Consider the following 25886-nt stretch of genomic DNA (forward strand, 5'->3'; position numbering starts at 1 on the left):
CTAGAGCTACCATCTGCTTTAGCCCATTCCCTCCCATAATCTATATCAGCTCTAGATGGGCTTTGAGTTGCAGAAGATGGGCTTTGAATTGCCAAATCTTGGGCCACATGAGTTGAGGTAATGCCTATCCTTTGGATAACCTGTGCAAATTGGGCTTCATTAATATTTTTTGAAGGCATAAGCTTTCTCTTAGCCTCCTTGACAGGCCCATCATTGGCCTTAAAATTCCCCGTGTTGTTACTGATCCTAGCCTCATTCACGCTCTTCCTTAACTCTTGTCTAAGCCAACCATTATCTAGCACCACATAGGTCCCTCCACTACCATGAGATTTTGTCCCATTATTTCTACGCACAACAACATTCCAAGGTCCGTACATACCGTCCTGCAAATCCTCATGCACACTCTTATGCACGACCTTGCTGGGCCCCCCTTCTTCTTTGGTGTTGTTAGACGCATGCAAATCGCATGCACGATGCCTCAATCCCTAAACCTCCTCTGTTCCCACCTCCCTCGACCGTGGCTCTGGTCAGATTGTATATGGGCAACTTTCTTTCCGATGGCCAATTCTACCGCAAGAAAAACATAATCTCTGAAGCCCTTCATAACACACAACTTGCTCAAATTTTCCAATCAACACTGCCGTGACCAAGGGTTTATCCACATCAACTTGGACACAGATCCTTGCATATCTGCCTCTCATTTTCGTGGCAATATGGGAGTCTACCCTCAAAACATGTCCAATAGATTTACCAATGTGCAACAAAGCTTCGGAGTTATGGTATTCAATAGGGAGTTCATTTAGCCGTATCCACACAGCTACTAAGTTGACATTTGCCGATGCCGGACAGAAATTTGGCTCCCATGGTCGAATGGAGAGAAAGTGTTCTACAATGAACCGAGGCCCCTTCTTGAGTATAGACTCGTAGTCATCTTTCAATGAGAAGCAAGTGAGAAAAAATCCATTCTCTAAGTTAACACAATCCAGCCTACTAGCGGGTTTCCATAAGGCAAAAAGCCTATTATGGAGGAAGTTTAGTCCCACCGATCTGCCATAGACCTTCACAATAAGGGCTTTTGACCATGGTGTTCGAATATGCTGTTTAAACTCCTTGGAGAATTTAATAGCAACCAAGCCTTGGTGCAAGTTTTCAACTTCTTCATCCGAATCTGCATCATCATCCATGGCCTTTCCAAAACAAAAAGCCTGAGTGTATGCTCCAGGGATATCGCCAACGACCTTATCCTTGAATGAGGCTGCTCCATTCCATGGCCCACAGTTAGGTGAAGAAGATCCCAAGCCTGGTCCTTCCCTGTATCCTGCATGATTCACGTCTTTCACTTTCTTGTTGCTACGAGCTAGCTCTTCTTGTTCTTCTCGTGAAAGGGAAAGGGAAGAGGAGTTCATTTCAAAACATGTAGGCATAAGGTATTCCCGTAGGGCCATATAGACAAGAGTTGCTTTGCTGAATGTATGGTACAAAATGCAATGACTTTCTCTTAGATAATATTACTTAACAACAAAAGGTTCTCCATTTTTGTTTTTTGTGAAAAGTTAGTTTATTACGTTGAAATTAGGTGTTTGTTCCATTAAAGTTCTTTATTAAAAAGTACAACAATTTTTACAAATATGACTTTTTGATCTTGTTTTTATTGGTTTTGTTATGTTTTTTATGTTTTAACAGAGAGAGTGATGAGATGAGCTATGGAATCCTAACAAAGTAAATCTCGATGGATAAATTGTCACTTTTCAAACCATGGGTAGGCAAAATAATTTACCACAGATGGATTTACTATTAAATTATGTATCTATACCATATTGGATCACACGCTGTTCCCCAATAAAAAAAAGTGATTTCACTAATGACTGCAAAACAGAAAAAGTGATTTACAAGGTACATGGCTTCACTAAATACTAAAAGACACTCACACAAGTTGCCTGGACTTCTCTTTGGAACCAAAATACACCCAGTACACTGGCATGTACTTGCCAAAAACAATTTTCTACTTCATAAATGAAGAACCATGACATGTCAGGCTTACCTTTAAGCCAAGAAGTGTAAACAAATTCCAAGCTTAAAATATCATTGGATCATCAACAAAGAAAGTTCAAGTCTCTGTTCGAGAGAGACAGAGAGAGAGAGAGGGGGAAGAAAAATGATAATAGTAATCTTAGTAGAAAATTAAATATTTTTTGGGGCTTCATAAAGCTAAAACAAAAGCAAAAAATAAGAAATGGCCAAGTTTCTTGCCACAGCAAAAGACCCATAGATTACATTATTAAAAATCATCATCATCTTCTTCAGCAATGTGCTTGGCAAGTTCCTGCTCCTGCTGATGCCTCTCTCTCCTCTTCTCAGCACTTTCCTTCTCCTTGTGTGTATTTGGAGGATATCGCAAGGCCCGAACTGCTTCATTGTGCATGTTAAGGCAGAAAGCAATCCGGGAGTTGAAAGCAATTTGAGGCTCATTTGTGGAGTAAATATCTCCTGTTTCCTTTGATACCATCCACCCATTTGTGTGATCCAAGGTGGCATCAATTGCTCCATCATGAATAGCCTTCGACACGATGCTCTCAGCATCAGCAATGGGGTTTTGAGAGTTTAACCTCAATTTTTTAGCAACATCAGCAAGTGAGATGCGGGAATAGGAGATGTTGATGTTACGTAAACCAGTTCTAATGACATTATGCCGCAGCCGGACAATCAAATTGTGTGTTCGGTCAGCATTGAAAGTGTCAGCAAACTTCTCAGCTACGTTCCTAAACAGCTCCAGGTCACCAATCCGAACAGCCTGAAAGTTCCAATGCAAAGTTGAAACACTTCAAACCCAAACAGAATACATCACAAACAAAGACTAGCTTGGTTGTATTTGTGCAAGAATGTAAAGATCACTATCCAGAATAGAATTCTGGGCAGTTTATGGCGTGTCCCTGTTTCTGTATCCAATAGGAGTTAGTTCTGTATATTATGTGCCAGTCAGCTCTGCCTTTTCTTTTAGCAGAGTTTTTTTTTTTTTTTTGTTCTCTGTTATGGTTGCAGCTTGCTGCTTGCTGTACTGTTGCTTTGTTTGATGAATAAATTTTAGCTCATTCATCAAGTATGAACCATACTGGCTGGGTTCTGATACTAAAAGAAGATTTGCAGTGATAAATCAAGAATTACGATTTGCCAAGTTGTAAATCAATCTTAAAATCATGACTCCACTGAATGCACTGACATGTTATAATTAGCTACTGGTTTGACAAGTTGGACTCACATTTGTAAGCTCAAAGTATGGCTTCAAAGCATTCTCCATTCCTTTCTGCATAAAGATGGTTCTCTCGGGTATTTCTCCCAGCAGTAGACGAACTAGCACAGCCCACTTGTTACATTGAATTCGAAACCCTCTAGCTGCAAGAGGCGCTTTCCGGGCAGCCTGCAGGAGAGACTCTTTTGCATCGGTGTACTCTAACTGAATTGTTCGAATCTTCCCAAGGTAAAAGAGATATCGACAGAACTGCAGAAGTAATATGAGACATTCAAATTATTAATAAACAATTATGCTCACATTCAGTTAATAGGAAATAGAACTACTGCAAAGAGGGAATAGAGAAGCTCAACAGAAACCAAACAAATATATATTGGTGTAGATTGAATCCATGGGTCTATACAACAATTGATCAAACGCGTGGAAAGTGCATTCCTACAATGAATTCTTGTAAAGAAACATATGCAAGAAGGTTAAAAGATATAAGACGAAGAAGAAAGAAAAAAAGAAAAAAGATAAGACATAGAAAACAGTCAAGGAAGAGTACAAGAGTAAGTGTGCACAAGCTCTTCCAATTATTTTTAATTTAGATAATCTTTTCACCTACTTATTTTAAGAGAAAGATACCCTTTTCACTTTATGAAATTTGGGTACAAGAAAATAATATTCTAGATCAAAATCTTCCACGCATAATAGATAGTAGGGCCCAAATCCCCTTCTTTAATCATTAAAAGACAAGCAAAATAAATATCACAGCACACTTCTTTCATACTGCATGGCTGCATTAAGTGATCAATTTTAATGTGAACCAAACGAAGGCTGTCAAAGGTTAGGGTTCAAATTAAATGAATCAGGGTAGGGTCCTTCTTTATCACGCCCAAGACAAGTGCCCCCACTTCACTGGAAAGTCATTGGTCTGGGCCTCAAGCCTGATTGTTGCGAGGGGGACTTGGGCCTGGTTTCCCTACAGAATGGGCTTATCCTGCCAAAACCAGTCTGTGCACAAACAAAATAATCCAAAAAGTCCAATGAAAAAAGATAAAATAAAATAAGTGATAGTCTTTATATAAATATATATATATATATATATATATCTTTCCTCTCAAACCATTTGGACCCACGAAGTATTAGGCCCCAACTCTCACAATACAGTTTGCAATCAACCCTCGGGCTTACAGAACTAGTGAGATTTGGGACTTGGAACAGGGTGGCCTTACTAGTTGAAATCCTTTCTACCACAGGATTCAGATGGGTGAGACAATTCAGGGAGAGAGGAGAGTTTTTCTAGTGATGCATGTCAACACTTCTCATTCTGCGGCATGAGTTTCTTGCTAAATGTTAAGGATGGGATGTTGATAAATGATTGAAGGAATTTGTCGAAGTGTATCTGGTAGTTCTTATGGCTGTTTCTGCTTTCTTTTTCTTGTTCCCCCCAAACCATAGGTTTCCCAAAACTGGGGAGACATCCTTAATGTTTTACCACTCTCCTCGGCCTTCCAGCCAATTTCTTTGGGCACAGAACCTTTGGTTTGTCCCTATCACACCCGGTCTCCCTAGATTTCTTTGGGCAATTAGAACTATGAAAGTATTATGTGGACTTAAGCCCAAATAGAAGATTCTCCTCATTGGGGGAGAATTGAGGGTCATGGCAAGGCCTTAACTAATAACAGCCTAGGTACAAAACGATGAAACACTGAACATTTACAAGCTTTGGTCGGCTGTAGGTTTTCTATGACATGCACCTGTGAGGTCTGCCTTCTTTCACCATTTTAGTGTTGACACTTACCCCAGTAATCCACTAAAGGTCATGGCTGATCATCACAACTAGAGCTCTCCTACCCTTCCGCCAAACCGTTCTCCCTTGAAACCTGAAAATGAGTGATCATACACCTCTCATATGCCTGGAATATGGAGTGAGTCAACCACGTTTGTCATTTACAACAGACTGGGAGGTATTTCCTCCACTCTCTCATCTCTTTCGAGTTACAAAGAGTTCCAAGACAAGCTTTTCCTTCTTTTCTTTTCTAAGGTAGGTTGGGCCTTCCTTGGACTGCTTAAACATACATTAGTTATTAGGCCATGCACCTTCTCCCTTGGCCACTTCCTTTTTCCAAGGGCTTGTGCTTTCCCTTTGGGCCTTTTTTTTCTATTTGGTTTACCAAATTCATTGGGCCCTTTTTCTAAATGGGGGCCCATGTCTTTCTTATGTGCAAATTTTGGGCAGCAACAATCAGTAGCCAGGTTAGACATTCAGATTACGTGAAGCAAAAAGACTTTTAACTGTAATCCATATGAACGCAAACACTACAATTTTAAAAAGAAATTTACCGCACCTGTTGGTTTGAGTGTGCTTCAAATCGTGGTGCCTTAGACCTCAGTTTCTCAGCCTGATCATATAGGTTGTAGTGGAGGTAATTACGAAGTAACAAATTTAGGAGTGTTTCCTGCATGAGGGTATCATATTATTACAAGTTTTGAATCCCCAAGACAACATCTTGCACTAGAGATGAAAACAAACCTGGCCCAGCTCATCATGGCGCAATGTAGCAATACGGTGCAAGGCAAGTAGATTGCTGAAAACAAATACACATACAGACAAAATAAAAGATTAAAAGCTAACCTTCCTCTTTTTCCCCTGAATGACATAAACACATATTTACAAACATACGTAAATACTAAATACATATGCACATTCGATTTGATATATAACTTACCCGCGAATTTCAGCAAGCTCACCCGTGAGCTCATAGCTATATGAGTAATAAAAGTACAGTCTAGATGCTATGACATCAACAGTTCTTCTGTTCACATTCTTAAGCCGAGCAATACTTGCTGATGAACAAGCTTTAGCCTAAAAGAGAAACAGAAGTACATTCACTACATAACTACCTCTACCTCAGTGGGTTCCATCCACTATAATGAACAAAAAAGAGAAGTAAATAAAGGGGAACCAATCCACAAACCTCGTTGTACTTTTTCTGATCAATCAGAAAAAGTAGCAGGAGCAAGTAACAGTAAATCTCGAGCTCTGGCAGTAAATGTTTCCCTGAAGCTTGACTAACTGATGTAGCAGTGTCAACTTCCATTTCATGCTCATCTTGCTACACAATGTTACAACATATGTAATTAGGTATGGTTAAACAATGTGGACATTATAACTTCTTAACAGAGAAGCTAGAGCACAAAATATAGAACTATCATAAATTTTTTATTCAAATGGAGTTAAAACAATAAGAACACCTCTCATGTTAAACATAGTATGGTTCTCAAATTTCTATATACCATAAAGATAGACGCACACCCCTTTCATATCCAATATATAAGTAAGGTATCTCACATTGTATAGTTCACATTCCACTAAATTGATCATGAGTGGCTTATCACATTTGTAAAATTTCAGATCAGCATTTCAAGCTATCTAAAGTATTTACTGGCTAGGTTGGCCAGGAAATGTAAATACAGATTTTATAAATTCTTTTATAAAGGGAAAGCCTGAAGAAAGCTTGCTATATGCTCATAGAAAATGCAACTATGAATAGAAATTTTTATAGTTTAGGAGAATACTCATGAATTGTATCATGGACATGTTCTCTTTCAACAAATTATGGTAATGAAAGGGAAAGAATGTTCAATACCAGAAATAAGTTTTACGCAGCCAGGAATTTTTTTTAGATATAAGTAATCAAATTTATTGATGCAAATGAACTACCTCATGTACATAGGATGTATTCATAAGATAGTCTAAAGAATCACAAAGAAGTCACGCACAAAGGATGTGTACACAAAATACACCTTAAAATTACATAATCCAATAATTAAAAGGGAATCAATAAAATCTACACTGTTGTCCACACAAAGAGCAACTTTCTTTAGTACCTTAGTACACCACCCACCCTTCCATGGAAATATTATGCCATGGAACCTCTTAGCACTTCATAATAAGATCTCACATCAAAGTCACCTTTACCTTTGGGCCTCCATCTAATTTTATTATAGCCCAAATGATACTAGAAGTGCAAAGATTATTTTATTTTATTTTATTTATGAGGTCATTTCTATTTTTTATTGGATTTTTTTTTTTTTTTTGATAGATAGATATTATTAATTAATTAGGTTAATAGTATTTTTATTTAATTTCCTAGAGTAAAGCCAATTATTTTTGTAATTCAAAAATTGGCTTTCCTAAGTCAGTTAGAATAAGAATTAGGTCATAGTAATCTATATAAGCACACACTATTGTACTCCAATGGAGACAGTTAGACAGTTTGCTTGAGTAACACATTTATTGTTGGAGATTTTTCTTCAAACTGCTTGGTGTTGATTCTAGACAATCCTAGATGTTATTTTTGCAGTGGTAAGTTACAAACACACCTGATTGATCTTGAACTCATGACCTCACCCTTCATCTAACATTTATAAAGGGATGAGGTGCCAGTTGAGCTAGAGCTCATTGGCACACAATCCTAGGTGTCAATTCCTATGTTTTGTTCCTCTTTCTTGGTGCCAATTCTAGGCAAGTCTAGGTGGTTTTTTTTTTTTTTTTTTTTTTTTTTTGGTTGCATATATTTGGGTTTTGTCCTACATCACATCACCACTTAGGATATTGGAGTAAAGAGTGTCAATTCCAATTCTCAATCGTTATAAGTGCATGCTTATATTTCATGAGCGAGTTTACCCTTCATTCAATTGCTTCAACAAGAGTGCAGAAAATCATCTTTATCACTGCAATTCAGTATAAGTTTGGGTGCAACTCTTTCAATGCACAACTACCACATCATGTGTCATGCCAAAACTGCATGCTACCACCATCACCAATAACTAATGTAATCCACAAATTTAACGCGAACTGCCCTTACAATCCACCAAAAGTCACACCATGAATGTTAGATAATCTTCATTGTCCATTCATCCCAAGCTTCCCCATACTTCACACCAATCACTCTTCTCCAAAAATGATTTCCTTCCTCCAAAATGCCACAACCATTTCCCCAAATAAGGATTGATTAATGGTGTCTGATTTTCTCACCCCCAATCCCACTCTTGATTGGAGAGCACATTGTATTCCACTCCACTAGATGGAATTTAAGAAATTCAACTCTTAGCCCACCCCTTAGAAAATTATTCCCCCAGCTTTGGGGCCCTTTGGTAGAGAGCTTATTGGCAATGCCAAAGAATCTAAAAGGTAATCACAACAACAAATGACACTTCTAATCTCCAAATGCAGCATCTGCAAGATTGACTTCCAGACAGTTACCCAACTTGATGCTAATTATTAAGTGGTCTTAATGACACTTCTACTCTCCCAATAAGTAAATGACTCTTTTATCACGTATGCAAACATCTAATAAAACTTTTTGGATCATGCTATGATGTTGTGTTATCAAAGAGTTAATGTGGTTTTTCCTAAACTAAGCAAAACCATCACTCACCGTTTCCTACTTTTCTCAAAAATGACCAAACTTAATCTGACCTAGCATGATAAATAAAAAACTTCTTCCAATTACAATTTAAATTATAATTCTAATATACAGTGGAACCCCTACATTGAATTATACCTTTAGGCCACCATCAAATCATTGGCCAAAATCCTCACCACAAGAAAAATTCCTATTTCTTTTAATAGTTCTCACTTTGAACCGCCAATTAGCTCTAGCTCAAATGACGCCTCCTCTCTTTGTAAGATCAAGATGGCAAGTGAGGGTAGCATATGTTAAATAGTTCTCACAGTGATTGTGAACCAAACAAGACAGAATCGCTCCATTGTCATACAAAAACTGATATTTCAGCTCGATGATACCCACATTCTCGCATTTTTGTCTCTACCAAACATTAACAAAAACTCGGACAACCTTAACTACATCTAGTTTCACAGTTCAGATACCGAAACACACTTACTATATTGCAGAGAAAGAATAACCCTAAGAAACCAAACCAATCAAACAACATTGATACTCAGCTTGAAATCACAAAAACTAAGATCAATGTACCTTTGGAAGATACACCGATAATCGAGCATGGGCTTCAGAACCAGGAACAAGAGCGAAATCGAGAAAAGCTGAGAGCACCGATGCCGTCAATTTACGCCTCAACGAAATCGTGAGCCGTACAGCGCGACCGATTCGGCGAACCTCCTTGGTGTACGAACCGGTCTCAATAAGCGATGCTATCTCCTTCAAATCTATAAAACCCCCAAATACGCGCACACAGAAATATATGAAAATTGTCAATTAAATATGAAACCCTAGAATTAGAAATCGATGAGATTGAAATTGAGGACAAAAAGCAGTAGCAGTAGAAGTTACTCTGAAAAGTGGATGGGACGACGGTGGTAACAGAATGTGAAGGAGTTGTGTGGTCTTTCTCTTTCATCTCCACATCTTGAGTCATCTTGAAGAATGAAGAGAAGCTGCCAAAACAGAAGAGATTGAAAGATCTGTTTGGTTGCTCGGAAAATACAAGAAAATTTGGAAGCAATGAAAACGCACAATCGCTGTGAAGTGAGATTCAAGTAGATGATGACTGTGAAGAATTCAGGGGAGTGGAATGCAACTTACGAATCTGGAGAAAGTCAGCTGAGGAAGGAGAGGAGGACGAAGCACTTTCTTTGGTTGTAGCTACTCCTCTTTGATTTTTATTCAGTATCTCTCTTTTCTTTCTCTTCAAGTTAACATTTTATTTCGCTTCTAAAATAATAATATTAATAATAGTTTATTTTTATTTTTATCTTTTTGGGCACAATTAACAGTTAAAAAGACTATTAAAATTTAAAAGTCAAAAACCTTCTTCTTTTTTTAAGTATTAAAAAAATTATTTAATCTTGATTTTTATTTTAACAATGTCTATAGTTATTTAATAAATTCAATTTTAAATTAATCACTTTCAACTTCTTCTTTTTTTTATGAAAAAAAAAAAAAAAAGGATAGGATGACTTGAATTGGTGGAACGTGACCATAGTACTTTCAACTTAAGCATCTCTTTTCTTTTTCTTTTTTCTTTTTTAGATAAGAAGCCTCTCTTTTCCTATTCTTAAGTAAAAGTGCACCAAAAACTGAATGGACTGAAGTAAATTAAAATGCTACACTGATGTGTTTTAATAGAAGTGGAGAGTTTTTCACCTAAACGTGACCATAGTACTTTCAATTTACGCTCTGTTTGTTTCAGTAATGATGTTTTTTAGAAAATGAGTCAATTTCTAAGAAGTATTTTCTATAAAAGTATCTCATTTTCCAATGTTTGGTAGTAACTTTAAATAAGTTGAAAAACAACATCTTAACTTCCCTTATTTAGCTTGCTGTGAGATATAGTTGTTTTTCAAAAAAAATAATGGAAAACAATATCTAAAAATAAGCCATACTTTTTATGTTGATCAAAGATGGTTTTCCTTTGACTCATCTTTTTTTATGCTACCAAACATTGGAAAACATAAAAAACTATCTTTACACAAAATTTTCCATCAAAACAAACAGAGCGTTAAGCATTTCTTTTTCTTCTTCTTTTTTTCTTCTTTTTTTTCTAGATAAGAAGCCTCTCTTTTCCTAATCTTAAGTAAAAGTGCACCAAAAACTGAATGGACTGAAGTAAATTAAAATGCTACACTAATGTGTCTCAATAGAAGTGAAGCGTCTTCCACCTAAACGTGACCATAGTACTTTCAACTTAAGCATTTCTTTTCCTTCTTTTATTTTATTTTATTTTTTTTTTCTAGATAAGAAGCCTTTCTTTTCCTATTCTTAAGTAAAAGTGCACCAAAAACTGAATGGACTGAAGTAAATTAAAATGCTACACTGATGTGTCTCAATAGAAGTGGAGCGAATGGACTAAAGTGTAGCAAAATGGACCTAAACTGAAATAAACCAAGATGTTACATTAACGTGGCTCAACTGAAGTAGAACGAAATAGACCAAATGAATCGAAGTAAACCAAAGTCAACCAAATGGATTGAACTACTGAAGTGAATCAAGTAGACCAAATGGACCGAAGTAGACCGAATGGACCAAAATACTATGTTGGTGTGGGTCAATAGGAACTTAGAAATAATAATACTACGCTTCAACTTTTAGATATTATATAGATATATAGATAGATGGTTCAATTAATCTATTTTTTAGAAGAGGTTAAATTAATTGCTAAGATTTAATTTTTGTCAATTTAATCTCTTAAGTCTTGTTTAGTATATTGTATTCTTGTATTAGTTTTTTAAGAAAAAATCTATCATCTTCAATTAAAAGAAAAAAGTTAATGTTATCCTTTTGTCCAAATATATTAGCAAGGTTATTTATGCATTATATATATATATATATATATTTGTAATTAAAAACATTTATGAGATGCGCAATTTTATTAATCTTGTTGTATGATGAAATATTATTTAGAAAAAAAAAAATTAAGAAAATATTTAAAGCAACGTGATTGTATTTAGCAATTTTTCTAAAAAGTTACATCATTTATTCAAATTCCCAATTCCCTAGAAAAGAAAATTCTAACACACAAATTTAAGGACATATTTGGCCTGATTTTGGAGTCATTGAACTTAGTTGATTTAAATAATGGACAAAAGGCACTTATAAGTTTAAAAATCACTTTTTGAGGAAAAGTAGTTTATTCAAGGAAAACAACTTTTTGAAAAATGGTAAAACCTTTCATTGAATTTTGGGTACTGGATGTAAATTGTCTAACGATCATGATTTGTGCATCCATATTCATGGGGTATTGATGTATAACGGTAAATAGAATACGGAAGCTCTTAATAATGAACTTCAATTATACATTTTTAAATGCATAATTGAAAAAAAGAATTTCATTTTGTCCAAGGCAATGCAAGTATTTTTATGCCAGATTCCATAGATTCATATTAAAGTGGAAAGAGTTTTGATGGTGAATCCATCTAAGTTTTGAATAAGCAGCATTTTGGTTGTTAAGATGATTATGTTCTTTTATTGTTATGCATGACTACTATAACTAATCTAAATTATCACCTAAAATTTGTTGTGAAAAATGTTATAGAAGTATCATTTCTCAATATCAAATAGTCAACTTATGCAGATGCATGGATGAATGGTAAAAATGTGATATCTGCAAAATAAAGCAATTATGAAAGTGCACAATCAATTCCAAATGGATTTATTACGGTTATACAATCATCCATCAATTCCAACTGTGAAATGGTTTTTCCCTATTCTAGATACAATCTTTTTGGTCAAGATGCTGATGTGAAATAGTTTTTTTTATTCTTGATATTATCCTTTTTTGGGAAAAATCCTAATATATAAAGTTGACCATGGAGGCACATAATACTGGGAGTAAAAAGGGGACGACAACTTGAACCCCTGGTATTCTCAATTGACAGATATCTCAATGACAAATCAACATGTTTAGAATGGAATTATTAATTCATTTTAGTTATGATTTTGATAACAATCTTATTTTTATAAATATTAAAAAAAATTAAGAATAGTGGCCAAATCATTATACTCAGCAAAAATCAGTTCCCGGGTCTGGTTTCTCAAAAAAAAATATATATATAAATATATATATATATATATATATATAAATATATATATATCAGTTTGAAAGCCTCCAGTAAAATTTACGAAAAACAGATAAGAGAATTGCTGAGGAGCTACATGAGACACCATTCACATGTTTGCCTAGATGCATATAATTTTAAGTAAAATTTGCAGAACAATTTTTTAAATATTAATTTTAATTTAAACTGTTTTGAAATTATTTGGTAAATAGCCCTTTTTTTTAGTTGTCTTGATTTCATCACTAAAAAACATGTTTTTGAAACACAACTTCAATTGACAACTAAATATTAGGTGTGTCGAGGGTTCTTTTTACATTTCTTGTACCTTAGACATGCGTCTTGATGTTATTAGACAACACTCAATCTAGGCTTTTTCTAAGAAGGAAGTTGGGCCTGGCACTCCATGGAATGAGCTTCAAAGTATCATTCTGCCGCTGTCAGTTTATGCACAAATGTCGAGTCAAAAGTCCAAGAGAAGACGCTACAAAGTGGGCTTATCCTCTGTTTCTGACGCAGAAGGAACTTTTCTCTAATTTTTGCCACAGGACTAACTTTTTTGCTATGCAGTAAAACTTTCTACTATGCAATAAAGCTTTCTGCTGTGTAATAAAACCTTCTGCTGTGCAGTGAATGACTACTCTTTATTTCTTATTGTAGAAATACTTTTCTACTTCTTACACATAAACAAATCTAAAACCCAAAAAAAAATACCCATCAAGCAAATGTTAGTTTACATGGGTTAGTATATTCTCAAATATATACATACATATATTCGTATATGTATTTATACGTATTCACATATACATATATAAAATATATCTTGCAGAATATGAGATACAAGGTATATATATTTTCCAACAATTCAGCATTATGAGAAGTATTTAGGATTACCTTCTTTTGTAGGAAAGAGTAAGAAGGCATGCTTTACCCAAATTAAAGAACGCATTTGGTCCAAAATGCAAGGATGGAAAGAAAAGTTGCTTTCACAAGCCAGTAGGGAGATTATGATAAAGGCTGTTATACAATCAATTCTAGCATACTCAATGAGTGTATTTAAGCTTTCGGTAAGCCTATGTAAAGACATTGAGGCAATGATCCGGAAGTTTTGGTGGGGGCAAGGGGAGATAGAGAAGATTCACTGGGTGAAATGGAATACTTTGTGTTCATCCAAATCTGTTGGTGGTATGGGCTTTCGAGATATCCAAAATTTTAATAAGGCAATGCTTGCAAAGCAGGTTTGGCGGTTGTACCACAAAAGGGATACTTTATTATACAAAGTCCTAAGTGCTAAATACTTTCCAAAGGGTAGCATTTTGGAGGCCCCTATCTCTTCGAATGGGTCCTATTCGTGGAAAAGTATCTTACAATCTAGAGAGGTGATTCTAAAAGGTGCTGTTTGGAGGGTTGGGGATGGCTGTTCTATTAGTATTTGGGAGCATAAATGGCTTCCTGAACCTGGAAGAGGCAAGATAGTTTCACCAAGGTTGGATGCAAGTGTAGAGAAAGTCTCTGATCTTTTCTATCCTAATACTACAAAGTGGAATATTGAGCTGCTGAAGAGCTCCTTTTATCCTTGGGAAGTGGAGATAATAAGGAGATTTACGTGAGCAAGCTACATCAAGTGGACTATCTTGTGTGGCCTTTGTCGCCTGATGGAAGCTACATGGTCAAAACAGCTTACCACATGCTTGCATCTGAGGTGCTTAACTCTTCTCCTTCTTCCTCTAGTGGGATGGCTGGGAATGTGTGGAAAAGAATTTGGAAGATCAGAACTCCCCAAAAAATCAAGCACTTCATTTGGAGAGCGGTAAAGGACTCACTACCTACAAAGCAAAACCTGGTACGTCGACAAATCCCAGTGGATGAGACCTGTTCATTTTGTGAAGAACACTAGGAAACGATTTTACACGTGCTATGGCTTTGTGACCATGCGAAGGTAGTTTGGAAATTGAGTTTCAGCTTTGCCAAACTGTATCAGAGGGTTTATAGATCTTTCTTGGATCTCTTTGAGGATGTTTTGAAGCAAGGGTCTGTCTTCAATGTGACTGTTTTCACCACAACCGCATGAAGTCTATGGCAGCGTCGGAATAGACTTCGTGAGCAACAACCAACGTGACCCCTCCATGAGATCCACAAGCGAGTGAAGGATATGGTGATGGAGTTTTTTGACGTCCAAAAACAAGCCCCTAGTCCAATTTCACGGTCACCTTGGGCTGGCTAGTCCCCACCACCAGTGGGTGTTTACAAAACAAATTTTGACGCAGCGTTGTTTAAGCATTGCAACTATGTCGGGCTTGGAGTGGTGGTAAGGGACTGCAACAGTGTTGTGATAGGAGCTTTGAGCCAAAGAATCTTGCTGCCACAATCAGTAGAGCACGCTGAAGCTCTAGCGGCAAGCCAAGCCGTTACACTAGCTAGGGAGTTGTGTCTGTCTCAAATGGTTTTTGAAAGAGATTGCCAAAAGGTAATTGCAGCCATAAACTCGACGGGAGCATGCCACACTCTGTTCGGCCATATTATAGATGAGATCCGTTGTCTTAGTTCTTATCTAGTTAGTAGTTGTTTTGTACACACTCGTAGGAAGGGTAATAAAATAGCCCATGCCCTAGCTAGAAGAGCAGTTCTAACTGCAAATACTGATGTTTGGGTAGAAGAGCTACCCAGTGATGTGGAAGATGTATTCCGTTCTGAATTTATCCAATAAAACTCACTTACTTCTTCCTCAAAAAAAAAAAAGTATATGTATATATACTTATAGCTGGATAATGATTAGTTCGTGTCAAAAGTAAAACATGTAATAACAAAGAAATAAAAAAGCTTCAACAGAAGAAAAATAAAAAAGCTTCAACAAAAAATGTTTAGCTAGTATAATAGCTAACATGGTAAATATAATAAAAATGTGCTACAACAGAATAACTAGAACAACAAGTAAAGATACCACAACAAGACAACTGATGCAGCAAACGTGATAAAAAAAGTGCTACAACAGAACGGCTAAACACAGCAGATATAAGTTATAACGAGTGAAATCAAATATATTTGCAATTGAAATCAAATATTGAATCTTTCCATAGAATAAGTAAACCAAGAAGGAACCCAAACCCCAACTTGAACAACCATATCATAGGTTTTTGCCATCAAAGTTGTGCATTTTGGAGAATAGGCCTAGTTGGCTACTGACTACTATTTTTAGGGGGGCTTCAAAGAGTGGGTTTGCTAAGAGGGAGGGAAAATATGGTCTATTGATGCATGCCCTATTCCTGCCGTGTTTTCTCTCTTCTTTTTACTACTTTCTTTCTTTCTCTCCATTCCTTTTTTACTCTTAGTTTCTAACTACTATCTTGTTATGAGTTGTTTTCTCACTTAGGTCTTTTCCCTTTTGGATCCCCCTCTCCCTGGGTGCCTCTCCCTCTAAGTGCCTTTCCTAGGTGCTTACTACTTTTTTACCATGGGTTCCCTCCACCCCCACCTTCAGTGCTTCCCCCCTTCATCCATGGCTATCTCTTCCTTTTATAGTGAGCTAATTCAATAAGATTTCTCCATTTTACCCCTAGGGCTTCACAACTGTTTTGGCTTGTTATGGGCATTCCTTCAAAATTACCCACCAACCCATTGATTGCTCAGCCACTACCTCTACTCAGAATACGTTTGCTGCACCATTACTCATTTCGTGACAAAATTCCATTTTGTTTGTTCGTTCGTTCTTGCTGTATGCCTCTACCTTTGGGTTCAAATGGGTAAAGATTGGGCTACCTCACTACCCAACTCTATGGCATACATTAGATGGTCTCAACTATCTACTACTTCTTTTGGATAAGATACCATCCCAGCAGGGTATATTCCCAAAAGAAGTTAGGGCTGGAAACCAAATATAGACTCATTCCCCCACCACCAAACCACACCCTCTGAATCCCCTTGACCGTGGGCCCACCTCCCTTATGTTGTCTGGGCACAGGTTGGTGGAGCTCCGGCCCTTGTGTGCTTGTTCCACTATCTTCTGTTTTTGTTTTCTTTCATTCCCATGCCATTTCTGCTGTAGCAAATTAGTTTTATTTCGTTCTACTGCGTGTTTTTGTCTTATTTCTTCATGCGTTTCCTGCTGTGTTTGTCATTTCCTTTGGTTTGGCTTTTCTTTCCTTCACACAATTCCTACTACTGACACTTTCTGTTGTTTCTTGTTTCTTTTCATCATGCTTTTTCATATTAGTTTTCATACCTATCTTTTTATACAAAATGATTTGGGCCTTTGTGGGCCAAATAATGTTGACTAGATCAAAAGGGTCTCGGGGCCAATTTGTCTATCTATCGAAGCCATTATGCTGATATGCTGAAGAACTGTATTCTGCGACAGATTTGTAATCTATTGCAGATCTGCGTTTTGCTGTAAATCGCTTTCCCTTGCACTTCTTTCTTTGGACCTTTCTTGCTCTTCGGTCTTCTTGGTAGGTCTTTGAGCCTTGCTTTGCATTAGGCTTTCTTCCTCATGGGTTTTTGGATACAAATTCGCAAAAATAGGCATCAACAAAGTGAAAATACAATTTCACCACTTAAAATCATATCTTCAAAACACAATTTTATATAAAAGAGACAAAATCACCAAATAGTATCAAAACAATACCATTTTAAATAGTTATTATTGAAAAATATTTTGCTCCACTAAAAGTATTCGAAACACACTCGTACAAACGTACTTAATATCAATTAATAACTACTATAAAATGAGACTCAAACTTTTAACAAATTCAATATTGAATTACACTATAAAACAAGATTTTTAACAAATCCAATATTGGATTACAATTTTCTTTTTTAACCTTCTTACTCACAAAATATTAAGATACGAAAACTTAACTCCATACTTACAAATCCAATATTTAAATTCCATGTCTTCCGTACTTAAAAATTACATGCAAAACATAAATTTACAAATTTCGTACTTAAAAATTACATGCAAAACATATATTTACAAATCAAATAGCCAACAATGAGATTTTCAAAATATTAACAATAACAATAAAACCTTAATCCCAAATATTTTAGGGTCAAACTATAAATTCCAACAGCCTAGATCAACCACATGTAATCTATTACTCCATTCTATTTTATCCAGAGATATACTCTATTATTTTCTTAATTGACAAGTCCTTTTATTTTTGCTACTTATAAATTTATAATGTTATTCTTGGTCTTCCTTTCTACCCCTTTTTGCTCCCTCAACTTGAATCAACTCATCCTTTTTTATCAATGCATTAGCGGCTCTCCTCTAAACATGAGGAAACCAGCTCAAGTGACTGCCCCTTGTATTTTCATTAAAGAAGGTCTCCCATCTTTTTAAAGCAATTTCCTTCATTTAGAATCCTACCTTTATAGTTGTATTTTCATTTTCACGTATCCATCGATAAGAGTTACCACAGGTGTAACAATCCTAACCACACCTTTCTGTTAGATCCATACTACATCCATATCACATAAAACATATACATGCAACCCTCAAGTGTTAAAGCATTTTGTTTCCTAATAAGAGGGAAGCATTAATTCAACAACAAAACCTTTCCAAACAACAATGAAAGAATGCCCTAATCAGTCAAAAAGGAAAATTACAACTGTTCAAGCATCTCACCTAAGTCTATGACAAAAAAGGTTTGCCTCAAATGGCAGCAAATCTAAACTATTAGTCTACAACACTAGAATGTCAGTATGTCCTACAATTAAGTATTAGTACAGACCCGAAACAGAACTAACAAAAAGATTAAAATAAAATAAAAAAAAACATAGATAGGAAAAGGCATCCATCACTTGAGAAATTTGCATTGTGCTCTTGGAAGCCCATTCAGTGCCTCATGCAGCTGCCTGGATCGGCCCATTAGGTCTAAAGCCACGACCCCTTCCACGATACCCCCCCCTCCCACGACCACGACCTACAATAGATCAATTACATCACATTAAACAAAGTAAACAGATCATTAAATGAACAGACAGATAAAATTAAAGACCAGTTTCATTTGCCATTCTACCAAAATCATCCATGCATGCAGGTCATTGAATATGATCCAAAGTCTCTTGGGTTCTAAAATGATAAACCCATTGAACAAAGTGAACCAGATGCAACTCACTCTTCCTCTTACATTAGATTTGTTAAAACAGTCTCTGGCTTGATCAATTATGCTTGCAGGAAAAATTGACGAATTCTTAATGTTCAACAAAGAGTGAAGAAAATTCTATAGTTCATCATATAATCATAGTTTGTAAACTCATCTGAACAGGATATCAAGCATCAAGACATCACACATTATTAGTCAAATTACATGAAAGAGAAGGTAAGTGAATGCATCTAATATATTTTCTCTTCCATCAAATAGCTTTTGGAAGTTCTCAGCATCAGTTTAAAGTTAAAGGTTGAAGTTTTAAAGGTCATTTTTCTCTTTATTAGACACCACAGATTTTCCTCTTGATATCAACTATTTATCATGCATCACCTAATCAATTCCCAACACATTTTAGAGATGCTTATCGAGTTTATATCTTACGGGGAACATAGTTGAGTTTAGGAAGTGTTCAGGCCAGTGATTGTCAGAATAATGAACCAGTAAGGAAACTGATCAAGTCCACTCCCAACGATTTTATAAAGGACTACGCCCAGAACACCAGTGGTCCACCTACAGGCACCTATCTCAACTTACACCCAGAGTGTTAAATAAATAAGTTAAAAAAGGTACCGCGGCCTTGAGGAAGTGCATCCCGATTGTATCCTCCATCTTGCTGAATATCAACCTGAGGTCCATTGTATCCTCCCCTTCCACGACCACGGAAACCACGTCCTCTCCCACGACCCCTACCTCTAGGATTTCCCCTACTGCGGTCCCAGCCTCCATCCTCATAATCAGCTGTCATAAACCCATTCCCTGAAATAAAATAAAATGAATGATATGTAACAGCCATATCAGAAAAAAAATATATCATTGTCCTGCCACAAATACTTGATGTTTCAGTACACTGATATCAGGACTAGTAACAAATATCTAGCAATTAGAATATAGTATATAATGTGTGGTTTAGTTATAATTTGGAGATATCAATATCTAATATTCTACTATCCATTTAAATGACCTATTTGAAAGTTGAAACAATTCTCTCCTGAACCTAAACAAAATCAGTCTCTACCAATTCCCCAGGAGTAGCAAAAAGGTAAATTTATTTCAAAAGTGAATCATGCAAATAGATCTTATATAGAACACACCTCTAGCCCTTGGCCTTCCTCTGCCACCACGGCCCCGACCTCGACCATTGGGTGAGCCCTCTGCAACGCAAAACCAAATTGAACTCAAATACAATAATTTTAGAAAAATAAATAGATTGATCATGAGGTGAAACTACCTCCTTCATAATCGAACTCGACAGATGCCTTCACCTGGTCAGCAGGTAATGGAGGCTGGTACCTGAGGTGAGCATAAATTTCATAAGCAATGATAAATCACTGCAATTTCCTAAATGACAAAGGATTTTTTTACAAATTCCTTGGGTGTAAAGGGAAAAAGACTACTAAAGACTGTTCTAGGTATAAGCTCAACTTCCTCCTTTAACAGTGTTTCTTTCAAATACTCAGTCAAAGCACTCCAACTAAGGACAACACAGATTTGCTATCCTATGTCTAATGATAAAACTCAATAATATCTTTATACTTTTCCTTTCCTCTTTGATTGAGATAAAAAACCAACAACTATATGACTATCAAGCTTATAGAGTTTAAACCTTAAATCAATCATATAATAAACTATAAAAACATTGAGGTTAGAACTGAATTGAGTTGATCAAACAAATTTCAAAAACTAGACAATGAGTTCAAGCTCATACAGCACCTCTACCCATGGTCCCACCCTAAAAATAAGGGACCAGAATCCACTGCATTTACGTTGAAATAGAGAGACCATTTTATGGTGAATATTTGGTATTTCAATTATCAAAAAGTGTAATAATGGAATAGAGGATGAGGTCGTGGGTTCAAGGCCCACTGGGTGGGTTTGTAGCTTAGCAATAAAAAAAAAAATATGGGGCAACATCATTTAAAATCATTTATCTTTCCTTGTCAGGTGAAATGAGATTTTAAATGATGTGGAACAATGTACACCTTTAGATTTACAAAAAATCATATCCTCATCATTAAATGAAGAGGATCCTTTTCCAAGAATGATAAAGAAGATGGTGCGAATGTGGGTTCAACCCATTAGCTGCATGCATCATCATAACTTACTTATATATAAATAGAGATAAGAAAATACAACTAGCCCGCACATGAGAGACAGCAGTCTCCAATAATGGTACCAGAGGATATGGGCATTTCTCAAAGTCAATATCAAATTTCATTTACAACTAAACATAAGAGGGTTTTAAAAAAATCAACCTGATTTCATGATCAGTAAAAATAGAAATTTAAAAACAAAGGAATCTTTTTAACAAGATAAGGTGTCAAATCAGTACTGTAAAGAAAACAGATGCAACCTGAAACCTTAGTGGAAGTCACTACACAGTTTGTAATCTATCCATCCGCATCCTAAAATGTGCATCATTTTTACTTATAATAAGTTAAACTAAGTTTTAGTTTTATAAAACTGGTATAATGATCAACAGAGTACATCTTCTTTGACAATTTTTTATTAAAAGCAACAAGGCTTGCCCAAAACATAACAAAAAACATGTTCATTTATACAATAACAGTTTAGAAAGATTTGCCTTCATTGAGAAATTGGATAACCCAGCTTTTATTCAAAATCAAGTACCTACTCACATTCTGACCTGCGTGAGTTATAAGTGCCTAAGGCCTATCACAACCACACCGTAGTATAAGATAAGTGAAAAGTATAATACCATTCTACATACTGATGCAATCCACATGTAACCATCAAAACATATGATCATCTAGCACTAACAATGCCACAAACTTATCATAGAAAACACTTCACAAATTTCATGAACATCCTTAATAGCTGTAAGATTTTTTGGAACACTTCTAATTTATATCTTTCAAGTAAATCCATATAATTTCATCAAAATATATTGTCACAAAAAAACAACTCCAGCTACTTTACATCAGTAATAGGAGGCATTGAGTAACAAGTGAAAACTCACCCAACAGCAGACGTATTCAGCTCGTTCTTTGAAAGGGTTATTGTTATCATTGATACATGCCTTGTGGTTTCCAATCTGTGACAAAAATTAAAGAATAAAGTCATCGTAATGTTTATAATCATAAATAAACATCATGAAATTTGGATATAACTCAAGCTCCACTTACGGAAGCAGGCCTTCCTCTAGAGGCTCCCATGTATCAGTTATGTCCGTGGATCCAATTGAAGTGATCTGATGAAGACCAACAATTCTTCTCTGCATAAAAATAAAAAAATACCCAATTGTCAAAAACACTTTGAGGGAATCAAAAAATGTCAAATTCTCAGTCCACTGATATGCAAAGGGTAAACAGAACCTTGATAAGCTCCACAATTGTCACAGTCTTGTTGATTGCTCTTCCCATTGCCTTGAATACAATTTCATTCGAGCCTTTCTCATCCTAAAAAATGAAAAAAAAGGGGGGGGGGGGGGCGAATAGAAAATATCAGCCAAGAAAAATAAATTCAGAGCAGAAAAAAAATTACACTCCAACTTCATCAAAATGACTGCTTAATATAAAATTCACCTATGCTAATTCCTGAAAATTTTGTTCTAATCCAATCCAAGAATAGGGATTCTTAGCAAAACAAACATTCCCCCAAAAAATATTGAACAATAAGGTGACCTATTGCAGGACCATTGAAGCAGAAAATAGCTTCATCAAAATGACTGCTTAATATAAAATTCACCTATGCTAATTCCTGAAAATTTTGTTCTAATCCAATCCAAGAATAGGGATTCTTAGCAAAACAAACATTCCCCCAAAAAATATTGAACAATAAGGTGACCTATTGCAGGACCATTGAAGCAGAAAATAGCTTCATCAAAATGACTGCTTAATATAAAATTCACCTATGCTAATTCCTGAAAATTTTGTTCTAATCCAATCCAAGAATAGGGATTCTTAGCAAAACAAACATTCCCCCAAAAAATATTGAACAATAAGATGACCTATTGCAGGACCATTGAATATATAAACACATAAATAGATACAAATATATCTTAAGGACACATGTTCTCAAACAAGTTAAAAGATGTATTGCATTTCAATTTTCTAGAATATGATTTTCTCTCTCTCTTTTTCTGCTTTAATAATCTCACATCAATTATAGAAAAAAAAATTATCAGCAAATTTTTGGGACCACAAAACACAAGTTCATCACCAAAACCCTAACCAAACCCTTTTACAAGCTATCCAAAGTCAAAAAAAAATTTAAAAAAAAATCCAAACAACAAAACAGTCTCTACAAAACTCTAATAAATTATAGCATAACCAAAAGAAACAAAAATCAACACTACCATGCAGAAAATAAAAAACAGAGAGAGAGAGAGAGAGAGAGAGAGAAATACGTGAAGGAGACTCATGGCATAGGTGATATAGTTGCGCATCCTTCCCTGACTGGTAATCCGAATCTCATTCTCATCAATCGGAGTATCTGCTTTCGGCTTCTCCACCCTCTGATACCGATCCATCTTCTCCACCATCAAAAAAAAAAAAAATTCAAAAAAAATCACATCAAAACCATGCATCAAACAAATATATATATATATATACGTAAAAACATCACAACAGAAAACTCACCTGAAAATTTTTTTTTTTTTCAAAAACGAAAATAGAAAAAAGAGGAGTGGTTTTGGGAGAGAGGAGAAAAACTAGGGCTAGGGTTTTGGATAAGAGTTAGAATGGATCTGGTGGACTATCTGGTCTTACCGTTGTTTGTTCGCAAGGATAAAGTTTTGCTCCACAAAAATGAAAAAGAAAGAGAGAGCCCTCTTCTACGGCTTCGTTTCTTCTTTTACGCCCTAATTCCCTCTATTCCCATCTCTCCTATATATATATCCCACAATATTCCAAAACTGCCCTAACAAACTCTTTTTCTGGTCCAACTTTTAATTTTTTTCTCCCTTCTTCAACAAGTTATAGCGGTCCAACTAAATTTCTATTTTATGTTTTTTTTTTCTTTTTTTAATTTAAAAGTTATCCTATCCAGACTTAAGCTGTGGGTACCGATCTCCTTGTCCACGAAGGTCCAAGTCCAACAAATAAACGTGAGTTTAAATTGGGGAAAATGATATGATTGGAACTTGCTCACGTGCTAAAACGTGGGTGGTGAAATAAAAGTCGCGATTTCATGATTTTACCACTCACGATTTACTACGTGAGTAAATTATGATAAAATTTATGATCTTAGTATTACTCTTAAATTAGTTCAACTAAAAAATTTGTCCAATAATAGATCTAGATAATTAGTATTTTAAGTTTGATAACAAGAATAATTATTGAAGTTAAAATTGTTTTATTGTATCTAGTTTGATAATAATAGTTATCCTATCCCGACACGGAACTCTTGAAGACGTGAATTTCAGTTAGTTCAGTTGACTTTTGTTGTTCAATGAGGGATTTAGTCTAATTATAAAAGTAATTATAGGAGATAAAATAAATTGTTATTATATGCATTAAAAAAATGAAATGATGGATGTAAGGACTCAATTTGTAACAATCCCAAACTCGTATTAGATTCGAACGCTAAAGGCCCAAACAATAAATTTGTAGAGTGTGGATATAAAAGAACTAGATTAACTTCAAAAGAAAAATGATTAAACTTAACGTTTCTAGATGGATTAACACAAATATTACGATCAATTTCTCCTTGAAACAAGCTAAGTTCTTTATTTCATAAGGTTTTCCTCTAGGCGTCACTTGTTTAGAAGTTCTGATCCTTTCTCTCAATGCATTCTTCCATGTTATATACTGCCCTCTTGGTATCATCTTCACCACACACGTGTAGGTTGGATTCGAGGGATCCCTTCCTGTCCCATCCAACACTCCTGAAACCTTCAACCAGCAGCTGTAAGGCTGCTTCATCACTGTTCAGGCATCACCTTCACATTAATGCGGCCAGAGAGTTAGTTGAGAGGCAATTAATGCGGAGACAACAGTTATTAAAGATATTTGTTTATCTTTTCTTTCTTACCCTTGGCCTCATGTCCCACCTTTAGTGGTAATGCAACTTCGAAGTATGTTTGTGACAATACAGCGTTCAGATCGTCCTCAGACACATATTGCCGAGAAGGATTTTTTCCTCGGACGCATACTGGACCCATCTCATGTGACATCTACTCCTCTTTTCATTTGGTTCCCCTTATAATCTCATATGGGCCTCCTCAGATGGTTTAACGTTCTCGGATGGGTCACAAGCCCAGTTAACACGGTTTTAATATTTATTGATTAACCAGCCCCCACAATGGATTTATAAAGTTATTGACTCATTTTATAGAATAAATAAATATGATGCCTTAGGTTGTTATGATCAAATTGTGTTTTTATCATATTTCTAATTAATTGATTCTAAAAATTCTGTTCCTCAAAAAAAAAATTTCTAAAAATTACAAAATTTGCTAATTAATTATTAAAATAGTTAATTTATTCTAGATGAACCAATTTTAGGTTTTTCCTAATATCAAGAGTTGGAAAATAAAGTTAGAAGATAATGTAATTTGATTTTAACCTACTCTTCTTCTTCTTTTAAGAAAGAAAATGAATATCATTAATCAGAAAAGTTAGCCGCAATTGACCAATAAGATAGCATCTACAGATAGAATGGGGCTGTTTTACTATTTTTTTTCCCTTTTTTTAACCCATTATGCCAGAAGGCCTAGCCCACAAATTGCCAGCTGTATTTTGCTGTTAATGGGTACGGGCCTAAGAACTGTTTGGGACATTTCCAACCCGACAAATGGTTAAACAAATAGTTAAACAAATCCCAAATGGTCTTTCCCCACTCAACTCTAAACAGGGGGACTAGGGGAGTGTTTGATACTATTGTTTAAATAACAGTTTTCAGTATTTAAACAATATTATATGTATTTTTATACATTTTTTCACCTACCTGTATTTTCACAAAACAACAACAACGTTACTAAAAATCTCTTACCAAACGGGCTCTAAAA

The 25886-nt window shown here is 35.6% G+C and overlaps 2 protein-coding genes across 3 annotated transcripts; both read right to left on the reverse strand.

Moving 5' to 3' along the window:
- Positions 1-1985: 1985 nt before the first annotated feature.
- LOC115974539 (probable 26S proteasome non-ATPase regulatory subunit 3) lies at positions 1986-9908 on the reverse strand. The gene is made up of 9 exons (XM_031094940.1): positions 9802-9908; positions 9550-9653; positions 9235-9425; positions 6211-6348; positions 5962-6098; positions 5766-5820; positions 5581-5691; positions 3257-3496; positions 1986-2791 (listed from the first exon to the last, which is right to left on the reverse strand). The coding sequence occupies exons 2-9, from the start codon at positions 9632-9634 to the stop codon at positions 2279-2281; spliced, it is 1470 nt and encodes a 489-aa protein (XP_030950800.1). The 5' UTR covers positions 9635-9653; positions 9802-9908; the 3' UTR covers positions 1986-2278.
- Positions 9909-18294: 8386 nt separating this feature from the next.
- On the reverse strand, positions 18295-23804 carry LOC115974541 (ribonuclease P protein subunit p25-like protein). 2 transcript variants are annotated; one of them, XM_031094942.1, is made up of 9 exons: positions 23647-23804; positions 23286-23408; positions 22252-22335; positions 22063-22151; positions 21897-21971; positions 20148-20209; positions 20011-20070; positions 19490-19675; positions 18295-18691 (listed from the first exon to the last, which is right to left on the reverse strand). In XM_031094942.1, the coding sequence occupies exons 2-9, from the start codon at positions 23406-23408 to the stop codon at positions 18612-18614; spliced, it is 759 nt and encodes a 252-aa protein (XP_030950802.1). In that variant the 5' UTR covers positions 23647-23804; the 3' UTR covers positions 18295-18611. The 2 variants fall into 2 exon arrangements, with proteins under 2 accessions (XP_030950802.1, XP_030950803.1); XM_031094943.1 differs by lacking the exon at positions 23647-23804 and adding an exon at positions 23518-23640.
- Between the last annotated feature and the right edge of the window lie 2082 nt (positions 23805-25886).

This window comes from Quercus lobata, chromosome 2 (assembly GCF_001633185.2).
Source record: "Quercus lobata isolate SW786 chromosome 2, ValleyOak3.0 Primary Assembly, whole genome shotgun sequence".
NCBI lineage: Eukaryota > Viridiplantae > Streptophyta > Magnoliopsida > Fagales > Fagaceae > Quercus > Quercus lobata.

Coding starts and splice junctions, on each gene's coding strand:
- LOC115974539 (XM_031094940.1), bottom strand. CDS start 9,634: ATGACTCAAGATGTGGAGATGAAAGAGAAAGACCACACAACTCCTTCA. Junction 6,099..6,210: donor ATCAGAAAAAGTACAACGAG/GTTTGTGGATTG, acceptor TTTCTCTTTTAG/GCTAAAGCTTGTTCATCAGC. Junction 2,792..3,256: donor CATACTTTGAGCTTACAAAT/GTGAGTCCAACT, acceptor TGGAACTTTCAG/GCTGTTCGGATTGGTGACCT.
- LOC115974541 (XM_031094942.1), bottom strand. CDS start 23,408: ATGGATCGGTATCAGAGGGTGGAGAAGCCGAAAGCAGATACTCCGATT. Junction 22,336..23,285: donor ATGCCATGAGTCTCCTTCAC/GTATTTCTCTCT, acceptor TTCATTTTTTAG/GATGAGAAAGGCTCGAATGA. Junction 18,692..19,489: donor TGCACTTCCTCAAGGCCGCG/GTACCTTTTTTA, acceptor GATCTATTGTAG/GTCGTGGTCGTGGGAGGGGG.